This window comes from Eulemur rufifrons, chromosome 4 (genome assembly GCF_041146395.1).
Source record: "Eulemur rufifrons isolate Redbay chromosome 4, OSU_ERuf_1, whole genome shotgun sequence".
Taxonomy (NCBI): domain Eukaryota; kingdom Metazoa; phylum Chordata; class Mammalia; order Primates; family Lemuridae; genus Eulemur; species Eulemur rufifrons.
The window spans coordinates 2,935,678-2,953,531 of record NC_090986.1 but is presented as its reverse complement, the minus strand read 5'-3'; the positions used below and the strand labels follow the sequence as shown (position 1 = coordinate 2,953,531).

At 46.5% G+C, this 17,854-nt stretch overlaps 1 protein-coding gene across 1 annotated transcript; it reads right to left on the bottom strand.

Annotated features, from left to right (window-relative positions):
* Nucleotides 1-80: 80 nt before the first annotated feature.
* Nucleotides 81-15,618, bottom strand: LOC138382896 (E3 ubiquitin-protein ligase TRIM58-like). Its single transcript, XM_069467508.1, has 6 exons — nucleotides 15,196-15,618; nucleotides 12,777-12,872; nucleotides 9,413-9,643; nucleotides 7,395-7,417; nucleotides 7,198-7,298; nucleotides 81-670 (listed from the first exon to the last, which is right to left on the bottom strand). Exons 1-6 carry the CDS (start codon nucleotides 15,616-15,618, stop codon nucleotides 81-83), a joined length of 1,464 nt encoding a protein of 487 aa, XP_069323609.1.
* Between the last annotated feature and the right edge of the window lie 2,236 nt (nucleotides 15,619-17,854).

Below are 17,854 nucleotides of genomic sequence, written 5' to 3'. Positions count from 1 at the left end.
TGCCGGGACCGGCGTATTTACGGCCTTCCCTCCGCCGCAGGAGCCTCTGCCAGGCGGGCCTGGACCCCGGGAACAGAATTCTAGGAAGGATCGTCGCCAGCCTCAGAAGCGGCGTCAGGACGACTCGACGATGCCCAACTGCCTGACTCCGCTTCTGTCATAGGCGGCAAGATTAGAGGATTCATGTCACAGATGAAAAAATACGGCCGGAGAAAGCCAGAAAACAGTGGGTTGAACGTGTAGATGTAAGAGCCACTTGTGACACTGTAAAATGAGATTTCACCGGCTTCGTAGTCCAAGAAAATCCCAATGCGGCGAGGCGGTTCCAGCCGGAGAGGAGGCGCGGGCGCGGAGCCGAGGACCAGGTACTCACTGCCCTTCAGCAGCCACAGGGCCCAGACCCCGTTCTCAGGAGACGGCGTGGTTTCCCCCTTCCTCGGCAGCGCGTCCCGACAGACACCTAAGCCCCACTCTGCCCCTTCCCCCACGACCACCTCCCAGTAATGCCTCCCCGATGAGAAGCTCTGCAAACCCAGCACACAGGGCCACGTGTCAAATCGCTCGGGGTTGGGGGGCACGTCCCTCCACAGTTCTCCTTCCTGCACGCCGCGCAGGTCGGCAGTCAAGAGGAGGATGGGATGCGCCGTGGCAGGGTCCAGCTTTACGTCAACTGTGGAGAGAATTTCGTGGAACACGTGAGAGGGTGGAAAGGATCAGTGAATCTCAGGAGGACAGTCACACAGGCGCTCCTGCTTCTCTCTCTGACAGCTGCCGGAGAAGACAGGTCTGTATTTCACCCTGCAGGTCACGAGCTTATTCACCACTACTTTCCGCTGTATTCCACTGTTACCTCTGCACAATCTGGACTCATTCATTTCCCCAATAAAAGCATAACCATTGATGACAACAAGCCAAATGTATAGTCATTTAGATTCCTTTCACCTACATCCAAAGCAATTTTTTAAAAGAGGTGGGGTCTTGCTATGTTGTCCAGGCTGGTGTACAGGAACTCTTTGCAGGCATGATCATGGCACATTGTAGCCTCAAAATCCTGCACTCAAGGGATCCCCCTGCCTCAGGCCCCCCCCCCCCCAGTAGCTGGGACTACAGGAGTGCAACACAGTGCCCGGCTTAGCTCCAAAGTCTCTGGGTGCACTTAGGTGGCTCTTCTGCATTTAACATAAAATTTATAAACCCCTTAGGGATTTTTTTTTCCTGAACATCTATGGGAAAATTCCACTGATATGAAATCTACTACTTTCAAGGTTATGTGATCGTGGTAAGCAGAATTCCAAAATGGATCCTATGACCTTCACACTCTGGCATTAGCCTCATGACTATGTCACCTTACATGACAAGAGAAGACTATGTGGGTGGGCCAGATCTCATGGCACGGGTCCTCGGGAATCAGAAAGGTTTCTCTGGCTATTTGGTTGGTGGCAGAAGGTAAAGTCAGTGAGATTAGGATGTGATACGTCATTGCTGGCTTTGAAGATAGAAAGGTCACATGAACAGAAAGGCGAGTGATATCCAGGGCTGAGAGTGGCCTCAGCTGTCACCCAGCAAGACAACAGGGACCTGAGCCCTACAATCTGCAGGGAGCTGCATCATGCCAAGAACCTGAATAAGCCTGGATTCTTGCCCAGGCCCTTCGGAGAAGCCCAGCCGGGCCACACCCTGACCTTGGCCTCGGGAAAGCCTAAGCGGAGGGGCCAGTGGATCTCACCTGGCTGTCGGATCTTCAGAACTAACAAATGGGTATGATTTTAGCCACTGAGTTTGTGGTAATTTGTTACACAATGATAAAAAACTGATAGTGATACTGTAAAGTCCCAGGGAGACTGATGTGACCTCTGACCCGTATATGTAATAAATACGCACATCTGGATGTGAAGCCTCAGTGAAGAAGGGAGGGTGTACAACATTAAGACTATTTCCTTATAAGCATTCAAAAGTAGTGAATCCATTAATGTAGCTTTTTAAATATCATAACGATTACTACCCCTACTGCTACTACGAATACCACTATTCTTACTTGTCTTTAAAGCACGTCTAGTGCACTTTCATCGACACCCAAAGCGGAGTGGTCGCGTACCTAGGCACTGCGTGGGCTTCATCTATGCAAACTCGCGCAGCCACCCTGACCGCGGCCATGACCATTTCTACCTTAGGCACCTGGGGATTCAGAGGCAAAGAGTTTATGGGATTTCCCCAAACTCTGCAGGGACTAAATAACAGGACTGAAAGGTAGGGCCCCCTGGAATTGTGTATTTAACAGACATTATGTCTTTACACAGCATTCCTGCGCCAGCACGTTACTCTGCTTCATTTGTAGCAAAAGAAATCCGTGAAGTGGCTTTTGAGAAGGTCTAGCTCCCATTCCTCCTCCTGCCCTTTCTCTCTCAAACTCCACTGCTCATCCTGATATGATCACACTGGAACCAAACTGCCCACGTCCATCTTCCCAGGGACCTCCATGGTGATGAACAGACATTTGTCAGAGTTGATCTTAAATGATTTTTCTACAGCACTCAATACTTGAGAATCCACTTGTCCAGGAAAGCCACCCTTCTCCCCAGGCACGAGTCATCCGTGCTTTCCCTGCCTCTCTACGTGCTGCTCCTTCTTGGTCCCTTTTGCTGTCCCCTCCTCCTCTACGACCACTGGAGAACCCTACGGTCTCAAGATTGGGAACTCTTTTCTTTCTCTCTCTCTCTCTCTCTCTCTCTCTCTGCACTCCTTGTGTGTCCTGGGGTTTGCTGGCTCATTGCTTTAATGAAATTCCATTCACATGCTGACTGATTCCAAATGCACAGACCTTTCTCCCGAAACTCCATATTTGGAAATTCATCTGCCTCCCTGGCATCCACATTTGCATATTCAGCCTTCGCCACAACACCCCCATGCCCAGAACCCAACCCCTCCCTCTGCATCACTTGCAGCTTTCCCCACCAATGGAAACGGCAATCTCATTTTGCTAATTCTTGAGATCCAAAACCTTGGAGTCATCCATGGCTTTTCTCTTTCTCTGACATGTCATACCTAACTCAACAGCAAGTCTTACAGCTCTGTCTTCAAAAAATACCAAGAATCTATCCATTTCTCAGCACCTCTAGTATGAACCCCTGTTCCAATCCACAATCAGTTCGCATTGAATTACTGGAAAGGTCCCTAAGGGCTTTGTCCTTTTCAATCTTCTCCCCCTCGGTAATTTATCCACAATAAAGCATACAGAGTGAGCCCCATAAAACACTAGTTTAATCATGCTATTTTTCTAGTTACAGCCTTGCAATGATTTCCTATTTCACCAGAGATAAAGTAGCACACTCGCAGTGGCCTGCCTCTCTGGGCCTTCCTTGGTCTCTCCAACTCTCCAGACGCTCACCCTGCTAGAGCCCTCGCCCTGCCGGCCTCCCAGTTCCGGGACACATCGGCATCCTTCCCTCGCGGGCCTCGCCCTCCTGTCTGCTGCCTGCTTGCTCTGCTCCAGCGCAGATGTTTGCTGAGCTATTCCTCACGGGGTGAGGTCTTTCCTGGTCTCCTCACTCAAATGAGAGCTTCTAGTCACCCTCCTTTTTTCTTCAATATTGTATATCATCTTCTTACATTCTGCATATTTTGGTTAATTTAAATAAATACATGCAATGTGAAACTCTAAATTTGTAGCATAACTTTTTGCTGTTGCTGTTGTTCAATGATATATTACAATGCCTAGAAGAGTGGCTGTGACAAAATGGAAATAATGGTTGAATTGATTTATTAATTATTGTATTCAATAAAAAGAAATGGGAATATGAGGTTGCTGAGTCAGAGAGTGCCATGATGATCTTCACAAAGTCATGCAGTTGGTATATGTTCATCTGCCCATGAGAACAGATGCTGAATTACATGTAGAGATAGGTCTTCTCATTATGGGACAAAACTCTTTCCCTGTAAGCAGTGAAGCTACTATTTGCTTTCGCTACTAGCCATAAATTAGATTTGAAAATGAAATTTAAAAAACACTAAATATATACTGTTTTAAAGAATATAATAAGACTGAACAGACTCATTTATTACACTAGTTATTCCTACATAAAAATAACTGATTGAATATGTTTGGCTTTATTGATTTATGAATTCAAGCAACTCATCAAATTGGTAGCCTATAAATTATACCAAACTTCTGATTAAATGATAACTTTGCAATATTTTCATATTGACTAATGTAGGGGGTGGGGAGTTTTCAAATATGTTTAATTTAGTCCTCTAAATAATATATTGTTTTATCATTTTATAAATATGGAAATGGAAATTTACTGGAACTGACGTTACTCATATCACAGCTAATAAAAGATGAACTCCACTTGCGAGCCCATTGTTCTAACCAAATGTCTGAGTGTCTGTGACTCAGTACTCTTCAGGATTGTTCACCAGTGTCCCCATCCTCATTCTTCTGGGCACAGTGCACCCTCCCACTCAGGGAGACCAGGGAATTTTACCCCAAAATGTGGCACCCTGGTATGCTGATTATTTTAAATTAAAGGGCTTTGAAGACCAGCAGACACTGGAAGAAGCTTTTCTCTAATACTCCTTTACCTTCCTAAAGTCCAGACCTGCCAAAGAAGTAAACAATTACAACTGGTCCTTTCCCTGAGTTTTCATTCATTTAACTCACATTGTAGGAAGAGAGGCTGAAGTCTGTCAACACACTTATACAGACTTTACTCACAAACCACTGTCTGCTCTGTGGGCTCAACAGACTTTGTTCCAGGCCACTGTACATTCTCCAAGGCCATTGCATTTCCTAAAAATCATTTACTACCCCTCTAGTATCATTCGTATTTTCCCATCTCCCATTCTCCCCCAAAAAGGGTCTATTGGCATCTGTACCTCACTGAGGTATTGAGTAATCATGCTCCTGTGAGTTCCCCATGCTTTGCATGTTAAAATAAAATTTCGTATGCCTTTTCTCCTATTAGTTTGCCTTTGGTAGGCTGATTCTCAGCAAGCCTTCAGAGGGTGAAGGGTAAGTTTTCCCTCGGCCCCTACACCTAGGCACACAGCTCAGAGTTTGGCACAGCCATGAACTACTCAGGGAGGCCACACGCGCCACTTCAGCACGCATGCCTCCCAGGGGAGCCCATGAGTCGCCATAGCTGTGCCACTGTGGAGTATATACTGTTTTCTGACATACAGCTCTAAAACCTTTGGACTCTCCCTAGAGGTAAGAATGTCTTTTGTGTGCTAATGAGATGACCAGCGGTTGCTTGGGTTGGGGTGGGGCCTAGAAAGTCTCATGGGGGGGGCTGGTTGCCAGGGGAACCAACCCGTGAGTAGAGGGCTAGAACTTTCAGTCCTACACGTTTCCCCCACACGCACCGCTAGGGAGGAGAAGGGCTGAAGGTGGAGCTGACAAACTATGGCCAAAGGCTTAATCAGTCACACCTACATAGGCTCCATAACACCCCAAAGGATTGCGTGCTGAGAGCTTCCAGGCAGGTGAACACATGGAGGGTCCTGGAGGGTGGCCTGGCCAGAAAGGGCTTGGAAGCTCCGCGCCCCTTCCCCATGCCTCGCCCTATGCACCTCCCCATCTGCCTGTTCTTACGTATCCTCTCCAACACCCTCTATAATAAATGAGTAAATGTGCCTTAATAAGTGTCTCCCCTGAGTTCTGTGAGCAGCTGTAGCAAATTAACTGAACCCAAGGAGGGGGCCGTGGGAACCCCAACTTACGGCTAGTCGGTCAGAGGCCCAGGTCATAAGCTGTGCCTATGCCTGGCATCCTGTGGATGGGGCAGACTTGTGGGCCTGGCCCCAATCTGTCAGATCTGACGCTACCCCAGGTCAATAGTGTCAGAATGCAATCGAATCAGAGGACCCAGCTGCAGTGTCTGCTGGAGAACTGACTGGCTGTGGCTGCGGAGAAATCCCCACACGTTCTGGTGATCAGAGGTGCTGTGCTGTGTCGACTGCGCAAGAGAATTCCCCGATCTCTTTCATAACCATGAAAACAAGCAGTTCACAATCTAAGCTTCTGGAACTTTCCATTATTTGAGCCACAAAGGAATGTGATTATGGGGCCTGAGTCACATGACAGGCAGCTGTAACCTTCATTTCTCTGACTAGAGATTAGTCTTCTTCCTTACTAACAATGGTTTGTAAAACGTTTTAAAGAGTAAAGGGCGTCAGGGAAGCCCCTTCCCTCTGCACTGTTGGTCTTCTCTATAGAGTAACTTCCTTCTTTCCTCTCTCACACAAACACGTCATCACTATCACATTGTCTAAGATGAAATGTGAAACACAGTCTTTGAAATCAAAACAAGCTGTAATTAATTAAATTGTTGTAACTCAAAACTTTTTCTCTATGACACTGAGTCTTGCATAGAAAATGTTATAATCTTCCTAAATTTCTTTGTTTTCTGCCTATGTAAGCAAGACCTTCACTTTTTTTTTTTTTTTTTTTTTTTTTTGAGACAGAGTCTCACTTTGTTGCCCTGGCTAGAGTGAGTGCCGTGGCGTCAGTCTAGCTCACAGCAACCTCAAACTCCTGGGCTTAAGCGATCCTACTGCCTCAGCCTCCCGAGTAGCTGGGACTACAGGCATGCACCACCATGCCTGGCTAACTTTTTTATATATATATATATATATATATATATATATATTTTAGTTGTCCATATAATTTCTTTCTATTTTTAGTAGAGACGGGGTCTCACTCTTGCTCAGGCTGGTCTCGAACTCCTGACCTTGAGTGATCCACCCACCTCGGCCTCCCAGAGTGCTAGGATTACAGGCGTGAGCCACCGCGCCCGGCCAAGACCTTAACTTTTAACTTTGGAGCACTGACCGCCATTTCTCTGGAGTCTGTGTTTCCAGGTGGCTATTCCCACCTTTTTGCTTGAATAAATTCCTTAAAACTGGGTTCTGATTCTTCCAATTATTTCATTTCAGGTTGACATACCCTCCGCTTTCCCATGGCTCCCAGCACCAGGAAGGAGGTGAAGCTCCGTGAAGATAGGACAGAAAAGTCCCCACACGCCAGTTCCCACAATCTCATAACAAACCCATAGCACACGCTCAAAAGAATCTCTGCTGATTGTGGCCATGAAGACTTTGGGTTCTGTCTGTCACTACTGCCTGCCCGGCATGGTACAAACTGCAATACCAGCCAGACCCCAGGCATCACAGCGCCCCAAGCCCTAAGACGCAACCCACCTTGGAACTTCTTCAACATTTCCCTCATCCCGGGGATGCGACACACTGTCTTCAGCTCCAGGGGGACAGTCTCTGGTTCCAGCCGGGTGACAGCCTTACTTCTGAGACGGGCACAGAGCCATCAGCTGTCAGTAGGGTTACCCACCATCCTCCTCCACCTCGCCCGATCCCTTCACTGATTCAGAAAGGAAACATACCTGTCCAAGGCTCCTCTCACACCCTGAAAGTGAAAGGGAAACACAAACAGGTGGGAGTTAGACCTTGCAGTTGATTTTGACAGTTAGACTGGGGACAAACCATGAAAATTTCTTTAGGAATTATTGGAAATAATTAATGATTAAACTATAGGGGATGATCAATCTCTTGTCATTAAAGACAAAAACAGGCTGTCATTTAATTTTTTCAAGATTCTGAAATAACACAATCAGTAATAATTAGAAAAGAATTAGACTACACAAAGTTTAGATTAATTCCTATAATTAATTCAGTGTTAATTATTTTTTGAATTGGTAATTCTGGCACTTGGATTATTTTAACAGAGCTACATTCTGCACCTAATACAGATGGAATTTGGATAAAAGTAGATCCTAAATATTTGCAGAATTTATGTAAGGAACAGGGATAAGCATAGACATAAAATATTTTCCTCAATGTCATCATAAGAGAACCCCAGATCCCTAATTCTTTGAACCAACACAGCAGAACTACTCATATGAGTAGTTTACCTAAGTAGATAAAAAAGGAAGTCATTAATAGCTAGCAACATTTTATCTCAAAGTAGATTTTTAAATAAATGTATATTTATTATACATAAATATATCTAGGAAACTTTTCCCCTCTCCTCCTAAAAAATAGTCAGCAGTCTGCTAAATGTTGACAGGGCATAAAAGTATGGAAGCAATTCTCCTTACCCTGTATGGAAATGACAGGCCTTGGTCTTGGCCATGGGGGTAAAATGTAGCTTACTGGGACTAGGGAGGAAAGGGAAATGGCAGCTTAAAAATAAGTATAAATTACTTAAGAATATATTCTCCGTAAGATTAGTATTAAAAATTATTTTAACATTTATTTGGTGCTAAGAAATGTTAAACATAAATAAGTTATGTGAATCTTGGCGAGGTAAGGCAATAACTGTTATTACTGAAAATGTCAAAGCTCTGTGTTTATTTGCTGTCTGCTACTCAGAAATTAATTCCTTTCCAACCCCTAGTTTGCTTGCAAGGAATGAGCATAGCAATGATGATAATGCCAATAATGGAATAAAAACAATTTTTACTTATCTATAGGTATTTTGATGGTAAAAGGAAACAAATTAAATTGAAATGCTTTCTAAATTCATTCATTTAATGATCCCCACTGTGTAACCGGCACTGTTTAGATGTAAATATTACAGATAAGTTAATAGGATTGTTTATAGTCGTGGCACGTTCAGTGTCTAGACTAAGTCAGGCAGGGTAGAATCAGTGGTCGGCCCTTGGCATGAGTAGCTTAGCTCAGACTTCCCTGAATAAGGTGAGGGCTGAGACAGAAAGAAGTGTGCCCAGGTGAACCCCCGCTGCAGGTGGCTCTGCCATGACAACGCGCACCCATCAGCAAACATGGCTTTCCCTCCTCACCTGGGATAGCGTGTCTTCAGGGAGGACAAAAGCAAACATTTCCTTTCACCTGTTACTTATCTTTTCGCTCTTCAATCCCCAGCAGCCTGGGAGCAAGCTGCGTGGGAGCCCACGTAGTCCCTCCTCAACACGGGCCAGGCAGTGTTGCCTGCAGCTTAATGTGCGAGTTTCAAGCTGGGCAACTCGCAGCAGCATTCACACCTTTGGCTATTTACCCTGCCGTGGGTTACCCAAGTCTGCCCGTGCTGACTGTCCCTGAAAACAGCAATGTCGTCACTGACAGACTGTGAGGTTTTAAGAAGCGCTTCTCAGCCCCCGTAGTGTAGCTTGTCCTTCTCCTCGCTGCTTAAGTGTCCATAAATCATTAAATAAATTTTAATTTTTAAATTTTTTCTGTCTTTAGTGCAAATTACACAATTCTCTGGACTCCCTTATGATTCTGACACTAGGATTTAGGATTAAGGTGCTTTCTGAGTAAATTCTAGGATGCCGTTTTCCTAAAGAACACAAAGGCCTAAGTGTCTGTCTCTGAAAGCCACCGTCCTTGTCTCTGTGCCCTCAGTCTCACGTCTGCCTGCCCTTCTGCCACCCGGCCTCACCTCCAGCAGACCCAGGGCTGGGCGCCGGCACCTGTCCTCCAGCTCCTCCGCCAGCTCCCTCAGGGCCTGGCTGTGCTGGCCCAGCCGGCTCCTGCTCTCCCGCAGCCTCTGCAGGGCCGCTCGCTCCTCCTCCGCCAGCTGCCTCAGCTGCAGCTGCTCCTCCAGGGCCAGAAAGCCGCGATGCTTCTCAAACTCCAACCTGAAGCGCTGCCTCTGCATTTCCACCTTCTCCTGGAGGGACACAGGGGATGACGTCACTGGCACTTGGGGCCCAGTGTCTGGGCCTCCTGCCTTCGCCCATGGGACGTGGAGGTGGAGAAGGCAATGTCTGGAGTCCCCCTGGCCCCATAACTCTGAGGACCGATTGGCTGCATTCTAACAACACACAGAAACACAGTCCACTCCTATGAGAAGTAGCCTGGCGGAGCTTTCAAACCTAGGCTTTGAGAAAGACTGTTGGGCTTGGGCTCCCGTTTGCCATAGGCTTGGGGGCAAGGCACTTTTATATTCAGTTTCAGAACCATGCATGAAATGTGGGGAAAAGAGGAGTCTGTGGATTAGAACTATTAGCAAATATCTATTAAACTGCTGAGAACAGTGACTAGCACAGAGGAGTCCCACAAGGGAAGGTACTATTTACTATTAGATTAGTCACTAGAAACACTAGAAACAAATTATGAAGAGATTAGAGACACCTAGATTTGTAAATATGAATAAAAAGGGTGTAGAGATCAGAGAACACGAAGGCTCTTTCACAATGTGGTGATCGTGAACCCACCGTGAGCCTCATGTTCCCTAGAAAGCCAGCAAAGAACTTAGTCATCCTCAGGCCGCTGGATCCTGACTTCTGTCCAAATCTGATGTCTACAATCTTTGAACAGCCCAAGGAATGGACTTTGCACAGGCTTACCATATCTGCATTTGATTCTCTTGAGCACGTAGGACAGTAACGGTAAACTGAGTACGAGAGGCAAATCGTCCTCCCAAAGCACCTACACCTTGGATCCTCTGCCCTGTTTTTAAACAGTGTAACTTTTTGGTTTGACTAAACGGCAAAACTCTAATGATCCCGTAAGACTCAACTCCTTCCAATTTTCCATCTCAACTTCCTTCTGTCATTTTCTATATCACTAGATTCACCCAATCCCAGCGTCTTCTAATACCAGCCAGCTGTGCATTTCGCATTTTGATTCCCAAAGGTCTAACTCATGGAAGTCTGAGCAACTCGCCCCCACGCTGGAGCTGTGCTGCTGAGGAGTGGGGCAAACCTCTCAGCCCGGGGAGAGCACAGCGACGCGTGTGGCGTGAGGATGGCGTGGTGGGAGGCGATTTGCTTGCAGTTCATCTTCCTTTCGCACCACCCTCCTGAGCACTATGATTATATCCACAGGTGTACAAAAAAGGTTTTTTTTTTTTTTAATTCAGAGTTCTTTTTTTTTTTTTTTTTTTTTTTTTTTGAGACAGAGTCTCACTCTGTTGCCCAGGCTAGAGTGAGTGCTGTGGCGTCAGCCTAGCTCACAGCAACCTCAAACTCCTGAGCTCAAGCGATCCTCCTGTCTCAGCCTCCCGAGTAGCTGGGACTACAGGCATGCGCCACTATGCCCGGCTAATTTTTTCTATATATATTTTTAGCTGTCCATATAATTTCTTTCTATTTTTAGTAGAGATGGGGTCTCGCTCTTGCTCAGGCTGGTCTCGAACTCCTGAGCTCAAACGATCCGCCCACCTCGGCCTCCCAGAGTGCTAGGATTACAGGCGTGAGCCACCGCGCCCGGCCCAGAGTTCATTTTTATCAAACCCGTACTTGCTGCATTTGGCGCATATGGACACATTCTTGACGGTAAATACACCTGGCTTAGCACAGGGATCGTAGTAGCATCTCTACTTGAGAATAATCAGTACAGGGTTTAAAGATGCAGGAATGCAGATCTTGGTTATGGGGATTCTGATTTCATAAATGTCTGATCAGGCCAGGATTGAAAGCAATAGACTTGGAGTATTAGCTCGAAACAACAAAATTATCAATCAATATTTCACCGTACCCATCATACACAGAGTGATAGGAAAGGATAGGACTTTGCCCAGAAAAAGTATAGCAAAAATGGTCTTTATGGAGATGTATGTCTGAGAATAGAGTAAAATACCAAATTTTCAAGAAATAGGAAAGAATTGGAAACATATAGAAAATGACCAGAGAAGAAGGGTTATTTGGAGAAGGAGAGAGAACAGGAATATTTTATAAAATATGTCCTACATGTCATATGAAATAATACACTGTATAAATGTATAGAACTATACACACAGTTATTATACACAGTTGAAGCTATATCTGAATCTTGACGCAATTAACATTTTGACCAGATAATTGTTTCTTGTGAGGTGTGGGGACTGTCTTGTGCATTGCAGGGTGTTTAGTGGCATTCCTGGCCTTCCAGATGGCAGTATCACACTACACCCCCCAGCCACCACCAGTTGTGACAATAAAAAAATATTTCCAGGCCAGGTGACCATGCCCGTAATCCCAACACTTTGAGAGGCCAAGGCAGGAGCACTGCTTGAGGCTGGGAGTTCCATACCACCCTGTGCAACAAAGTGACACCCCATTCCTACAAAAAAAAAAAAATAGCTGGGTGTGGTGGTGCCTGCCTGTTGTACCAACTACTCAGGAAGCTGAGGCGGGAGGATCACTTGTGCCCAGGAGTTCAAGGCTGCAGTGAGCTATAACTGCACCACTGCACTCCAGCCTGGGCAACAGAGTGAGACATTATCCAAAAAAATAAAAAACAAAAAAAATCCCAGGTATGCAAAATGTCTCTTGGAGAGGGGGGCAAGATCACCGCAGGTTGTATGTGTGTGTATGTGTGTGTAAATAAGAGTATGAGAAATAAAAGAGCTGGTGAGGTGCAGAGAAAAGAGAGTATGTGTATGCATGACCAAAAGAGGCTGAAGGTTTGGATCATCTTCCTGCATGTAAGATCATCATTATTAGCTACAAATGATCTATTATAAAGTTGTGAAATAGTCATTATTTAATTTGTCTACCAAATATTTTTTAAACTAGTAGTGATAGTAGGAGACTCTGTTCCAGGTGATAGGGACACTGCAGTGGGTTTGACAGTATGGTCACGCTAGTAAAGCTCTTTATTTATAATTTGCATTGGGTGGTGCCAACAGGTAGAAAGGACAAAAACAAACCATATAATGGGATGGGCTGACCCAGGAAGGCACTGAGATGTGTTTCTTGAGCAACTGTGTAGACAGAGCAAAAGCACTGGAGAATGGAAGATGGTGGAAGAATGACTTAATGACCACAATTTGCACCCTTCGGACAGGCAGACGTCTTGAAGCCCCAATATTCTCGTACCTTCCAAATGACAATCTGCTTCCTCACACTGGCCTCCTGAGCCAAAGCCTCTTCTAGTTCTCTTCTCACAAGTTCCAGAGCCATCTGGAGCTTTACCTGTTTGGGAAGATGTGCCAAAACTGTTACAGATACCCTCTCAGTACCGAATGTCTCCCAGACAGACGTGTGAGGAAGTAAGATCACCTAAAACATTCCTTATTTGACCTCAATGAGATAAATGTGTTTTAATACCAGATACAATCAAAGATTTATCTAACATTGCTCATTGCAGCATTACTTATAATATTGTAAGTGTAATTAACCAAGATGTTAAAAATAGGGGAGTGAAAGAGAATATATTAACTGGATGTATTAATAATTAAAATAAGGTCTTCCAGAATATTTAATGAGAAGAGATACAATAATAATGTCAAATAAACAAGTGTATCTTATAAAACTTAACACTAATTTTAGAAAAAAATGTACTTGTAACAAATATATAAAAACCAGGTACAGGTATGTGAAAATGTTATTAGAAGAAATGTTGTCTGTTGGTGCTAGGTTGAAGAGAGATGCTATTTCTTGGATCTCTCTATATTTTGACTACTCAAAATTATTTATTATTTATGAAAAGAAAGCGATTTATAATTAGTTGTAGTAGTAGTCTATCACTGGGCCAGAAGAAACCTTGTAGGTTAACATATTTTAAATGGGAAAAAAGTAGAGTAAGTTGTAAGTTTTACAATGAGTAAAAATACAATACAACAAAAACTAAGTCTCCCTTCAACAATAGGACCCTTGCTAGAGGTAAGTATGTGTATTTTATTCATAGAGAATATCCACAAGGATACACACATAAACAGGCTTTTAATTAAAAAATTCTATTCCCAAAGTTATTCCTAGCTACACATCAATTGTTTTTGAAAGAATAGTATAATGCTGTGCATAAAATAACAACAGAATTCATGATGGCATTTGACAAGGTGGGGAAACTGACATTTGTTTTGGTGTTTACAAAGAACAGAGTACTTTGACACTTGTAGATGAAGAAAGTCTCCCTCAGACCAAAGAAACTGTGACCAAAAGCAAGGAGATGAAAAAAAGTGTGCCGTGTTTGGTGACAACAGTGACTTGGCTAATTTTGCTGGATCTCATGACTGGTAGAGACATAACTTAAGGCCCTAGAAAGTCTTGACTGACAGGCTCAGGAGTTTAGATGATATTTATTTGGTATTTAATTGAAGAACTACTGAAAATATAGAGAATGTCTTTAGAAATATTACACTAGCCATGGTCCACGTGGTACTTTCTGGGTTAAAAAAGGGGGTGGGGCAAGAATATACTGTAAAAATCTAGGTAGAAAGTACAGAGTACCTGAATTTTGTAGATGACAACCAAAATCAAGAAGAAAAGCCAAGAAAGAGATTTCCAGATAGACCCAGAGAGAAGTTGAGGGGAAATTATCCCACATCTTAACTTAAAACAGTCAAACTAAATAAGTTAATAATTCTAAGAAAGCTAGCATTTGCACTATATCACAGTGTGATAATTCTTTCATTAAATATGTCAGTAGACTAAACATGACTTTGACTTTGTGCTAGTAACTGTTCTAGATGTTGGAAATTTAAATGTGTTCAGAACATGCAAGAACTTGTGAAGAGCACCAGCAGGAAGCATTCTACACACGGAGCTCCACAGTTGCCACTTTGGGGGCCAGATACTCCAGTGCACCTCTTCACTGAGGATGGTCAAAGCAAAGGTTCCCAAATATTTGTTGAATAGGCAGTGGACTGTGTGCTACCCCATTCCTACCTCGGGGGACACAAGCCTGCAGGCAGCCTTAAAGGTGTCAGAACGCAGGCCCCACGGGTGCTACTCTTAAGAAATGCCCAAACCTTAGGGCTGTTTTGGTGACAGTACTAATTAACACAGAGACAAACACTATGCAAGAGGAGAAGATTGTACAAATAAGAATTATTACATAAAGTTTACAATAAAGATGTGCAATTGTCACCAAGAATCAAGTGAGCCACACAGCCCTCCCCAGCAGAGCTCCAGCTGTGAGAACCAGATAGTCAGTATCAGGAAAAATAAGACCAGCACGAATTAAAGGACCAGGAAAGGCTTCAAGGGAGAGGGGGACAGCCTAAAATAATGAGTGCCTTTGGGCTTCCGAGCAGGGGCCGCAAAGAAGGTTACCAGGAGCAGAGGCAAAGAGACCCCGACCAGAGTGTGAGCTGTGAGGGAGGGGGTGGGGAAGGCGGAGGGCAGGGGGAGACAGGAGTCATTCGGGAGACCTGAGTGGTATCACTGGGCTCTGGGCAGGTCGCTTAACATCTCTAGCTCGGCTTGCTCCTCTGTCAGGGCAGCATTTCCAGACCCGGAACCGGGCCTCTCCAGGCGCGCCCTGCCACAGGAGCGCGCAGCGCCTGGCTCTCACCTGGTGGCCCCTGGCGGCCTCCTGCAGCGGCGCCGTGCGGTGGCTCCTGTGCTCCGGGGAGGTGTCGCAGACCCAGCACAGCGCCGCCTGGTCCTCCTCGCAGAAGCGGCTCAGGTCCTCGCCGTGCCGCGCGCACCGGCGCGCCCCCGCGGGCCCCGCGCCCAGCGCCAGCCGCCGCACGCTGTCCACCAGGCTGCCCAGCTGCCGGTTGGGCCGGAACCCCGCGGGCCGGAAGGGCGCCCGGCACTGCGGACACGCGTGGACGCCGCCCTGCGCGCCCTCCGCCCTCGCGCACAGCTCCGAGACGCACCCGAGGCAGAAGCTGTGGCCGCAGTCGACGCTGACCGGGTCCCGCAGGAAGTCCAGGCACACCGGGCACCTGGCCTCCTCGCGCAGCCGCTGCCCGGGCGCCCCCGCGGCCATGGCCGCCCGGCCTCGCCTGGCCCCGCGGATAGCGGCGCTCTCGCCCGCTGGCTGGCGCAGAAGGGCCGCGGCCTCCGGGAAGCCGGTGCCAGGCGGGTGTGACCGCTGGCGGGGCTTCAGGAGTTCAAAGCAGCCACGCCCTGCGAAAAGTCACAACGCAGGCACTTAACTGAGAGGACAACAGTCACACCGTTGACCTCACCTCCCAGGAAAGGGCATTTCTACCCGGGCCCTCGTTGTGCGCCTCAAAGGGGCCCCCAGTCCCCTAGTTTCACTGTCAATGGATCTGGGGAATTCCTGAGCTCCTTCCTTCCCTTACCTGCTGAACTGCCTCGTGAGCTTCTCATGGCATAATCATTATTTTTAAAAATTTTTATGCGGCATCATCATTTTTCAAAAAAATTCTTTTTTTCCAAACAGTGTTTTCTATTGTACATGAATTGGCTCATGAGTGCGATGCGCACTGTCCAGGGGATGGACACGCTTGAAGCTCTGACTCGGGGGCGGGGGTGGGGGGGAAGGGCAATATACGTAACCTAAACTATTGTACCCCCATAATATGCTGAAATAAAAAAAGAAAGAAAGAAAGAAAGAAAAGAAACGAGACACCGCCGGTGGGGAGACGGCTGCACAGGTGTGTGTATAATAGTGACAGGTGCACACCCCAGCCTCACTTCCAAATATTTAAATCAATATCCGGCCGGGTTCAGTGAGAGCCCTGTGACACATACACGTGTGTTATTCCTGTCGCAAAGCATATCTTGGAGGTGAGGAAGCTGTAGACGAAGGTACTCTTTAGAAGGAACAATCCAAGCTTAGCCTATCAACGCTGCACCTGTGGGTGGGGGAGGCTGAGACGGCAGCGAGATGATTGCGCAGAGGGGATGTCAGTTTCCCCGAGACGAGGACGAATCAGGATGAGCACAGGGAGGTCATTAAGGTCATCCAGACAGTAGAGGAGTCCCTGGCCGTGCCTGTCATCTGAGCCAAATAATTTCCGTGTGGGTGGCTTTCAGTATGGGGCAGGCCTGTGGGACATCATTCAGTCCGTTCTCCGGCACACATTCCTGTCTGTTGGTAGCAGCCCAGTCCCCAGCGCCTGAAAGCAGGAGGGTGAGGAAAGACACGCGGCCCCATTTCACAAGGAGCCTTAAGATCAGCTGCGACAGGGGGTCGTGGGATCATACAAACCTGTAATTACAAACTGGTGACTAGAGAAAGGTCACTCGGCAGTCCTGCAGGGATGTAAGAGAGGACTGTGACCTAGTCTACAGGGTCAAGGTCAGACTTCTGAGGGTCTCTGAGCTAACACCTGATGGGTGAGCCAAACTGGCTGGCAGGAAGGGGGGCTCTGCAAGGCTGTGCACGCAGAGGGCACAGAGTGAACGTCAGTGGTGTTAGGTTTGTTCCAGGTGGGAACTGGAACAGTATGTGTAGGACAGAATGTGGTTAATGCAAAACTTAGGCTTGTACAACAATAGCTGCAAAAGTCTGGAGAGTCCCAGACTTTGTAGATCTGACAGACAGCTGCAGCCAGCGTTCCTCCCCCTCCCTCCCTGATAGAGAGAAGTTTATCCCTCCCGGCCGGGCGCGGTGGCTCACGCCTGTAATCCTAGCACTCTGGGAGGCCGAGGTGGGCGGATCGTTTGAGCTCAGGAGTTCGAGACCAGCCTGAGCAAGAGCGAGACCCCACCTCTACTAAAAATAGAAAGAAATTATATGGACAGCTAAAAATATATATAGAAAAAATTAGCCGGGCATGGTGGTGCATGCCTGTAGTCCCAGCTACTCGGGAGGCTGAGACAGGAGGATCGCTTGAGCTCAGGAGTTTGAGGTTGCTGTGAGCTAGGCTGACGCCACGGCACTCACTCTAGCCTGGGCAACAGAGTGAGACTCTGTCTCAAAAAAAAAAAAAAAAAGAAGTTTATCCCTCCCTAGCTCTCCTGATAAGGACGATGCCAGAGCTGAAGGATGGATGTATCTGGGGCAGGGGTCTCAAACTTGGTTATTTGCAAAAGAATTAATTACAAAGGCTGTTCTGGCCCAATTACTTGCTCCCCCTGGAAAAAACCCTCTATAAAACCCAAGGCTCTCCCCTTTTCTCTGGTGGATGCTTCTTCACCTCCACCCAGCTGCACCCAGATACTCAAAATAAACAGCATTTTGCTACACATGAGGCTTTGTGTGTCTCTCTTTTGGCTCTGGACCTAACAAACGGGAGGAGCAGGACACACCC

What these genes read in the sequence shown, in the direction of transcription:
- LOC138382896 (XM_069467508.1), bottom strand. Translation starts at nt 15,618, where the DNA reads ATGGCCGCGGGGGCGCCCGGGCAGCGGCTGCGCGAGGAGGCCAGGTGC. An exon ending in AGGCCGCCAGGGGCCACCAG is followed by an intron (nt 12,873 to 15,195) that starts GTGAGAGCCAGG and finishes CTTCCCAAACAG; the next exon opens with GTAAAGCTCCAGATGGCTCT. An exon ending in AATGTTGAAGAAGTTCCAAG is followed by an intron (nt 671 to 7,197) that starts GTGGGTTGCGTC and finishes TTCTCTCCACAG; the next exon opens with TTGACGTAAAGCTGGACCCT.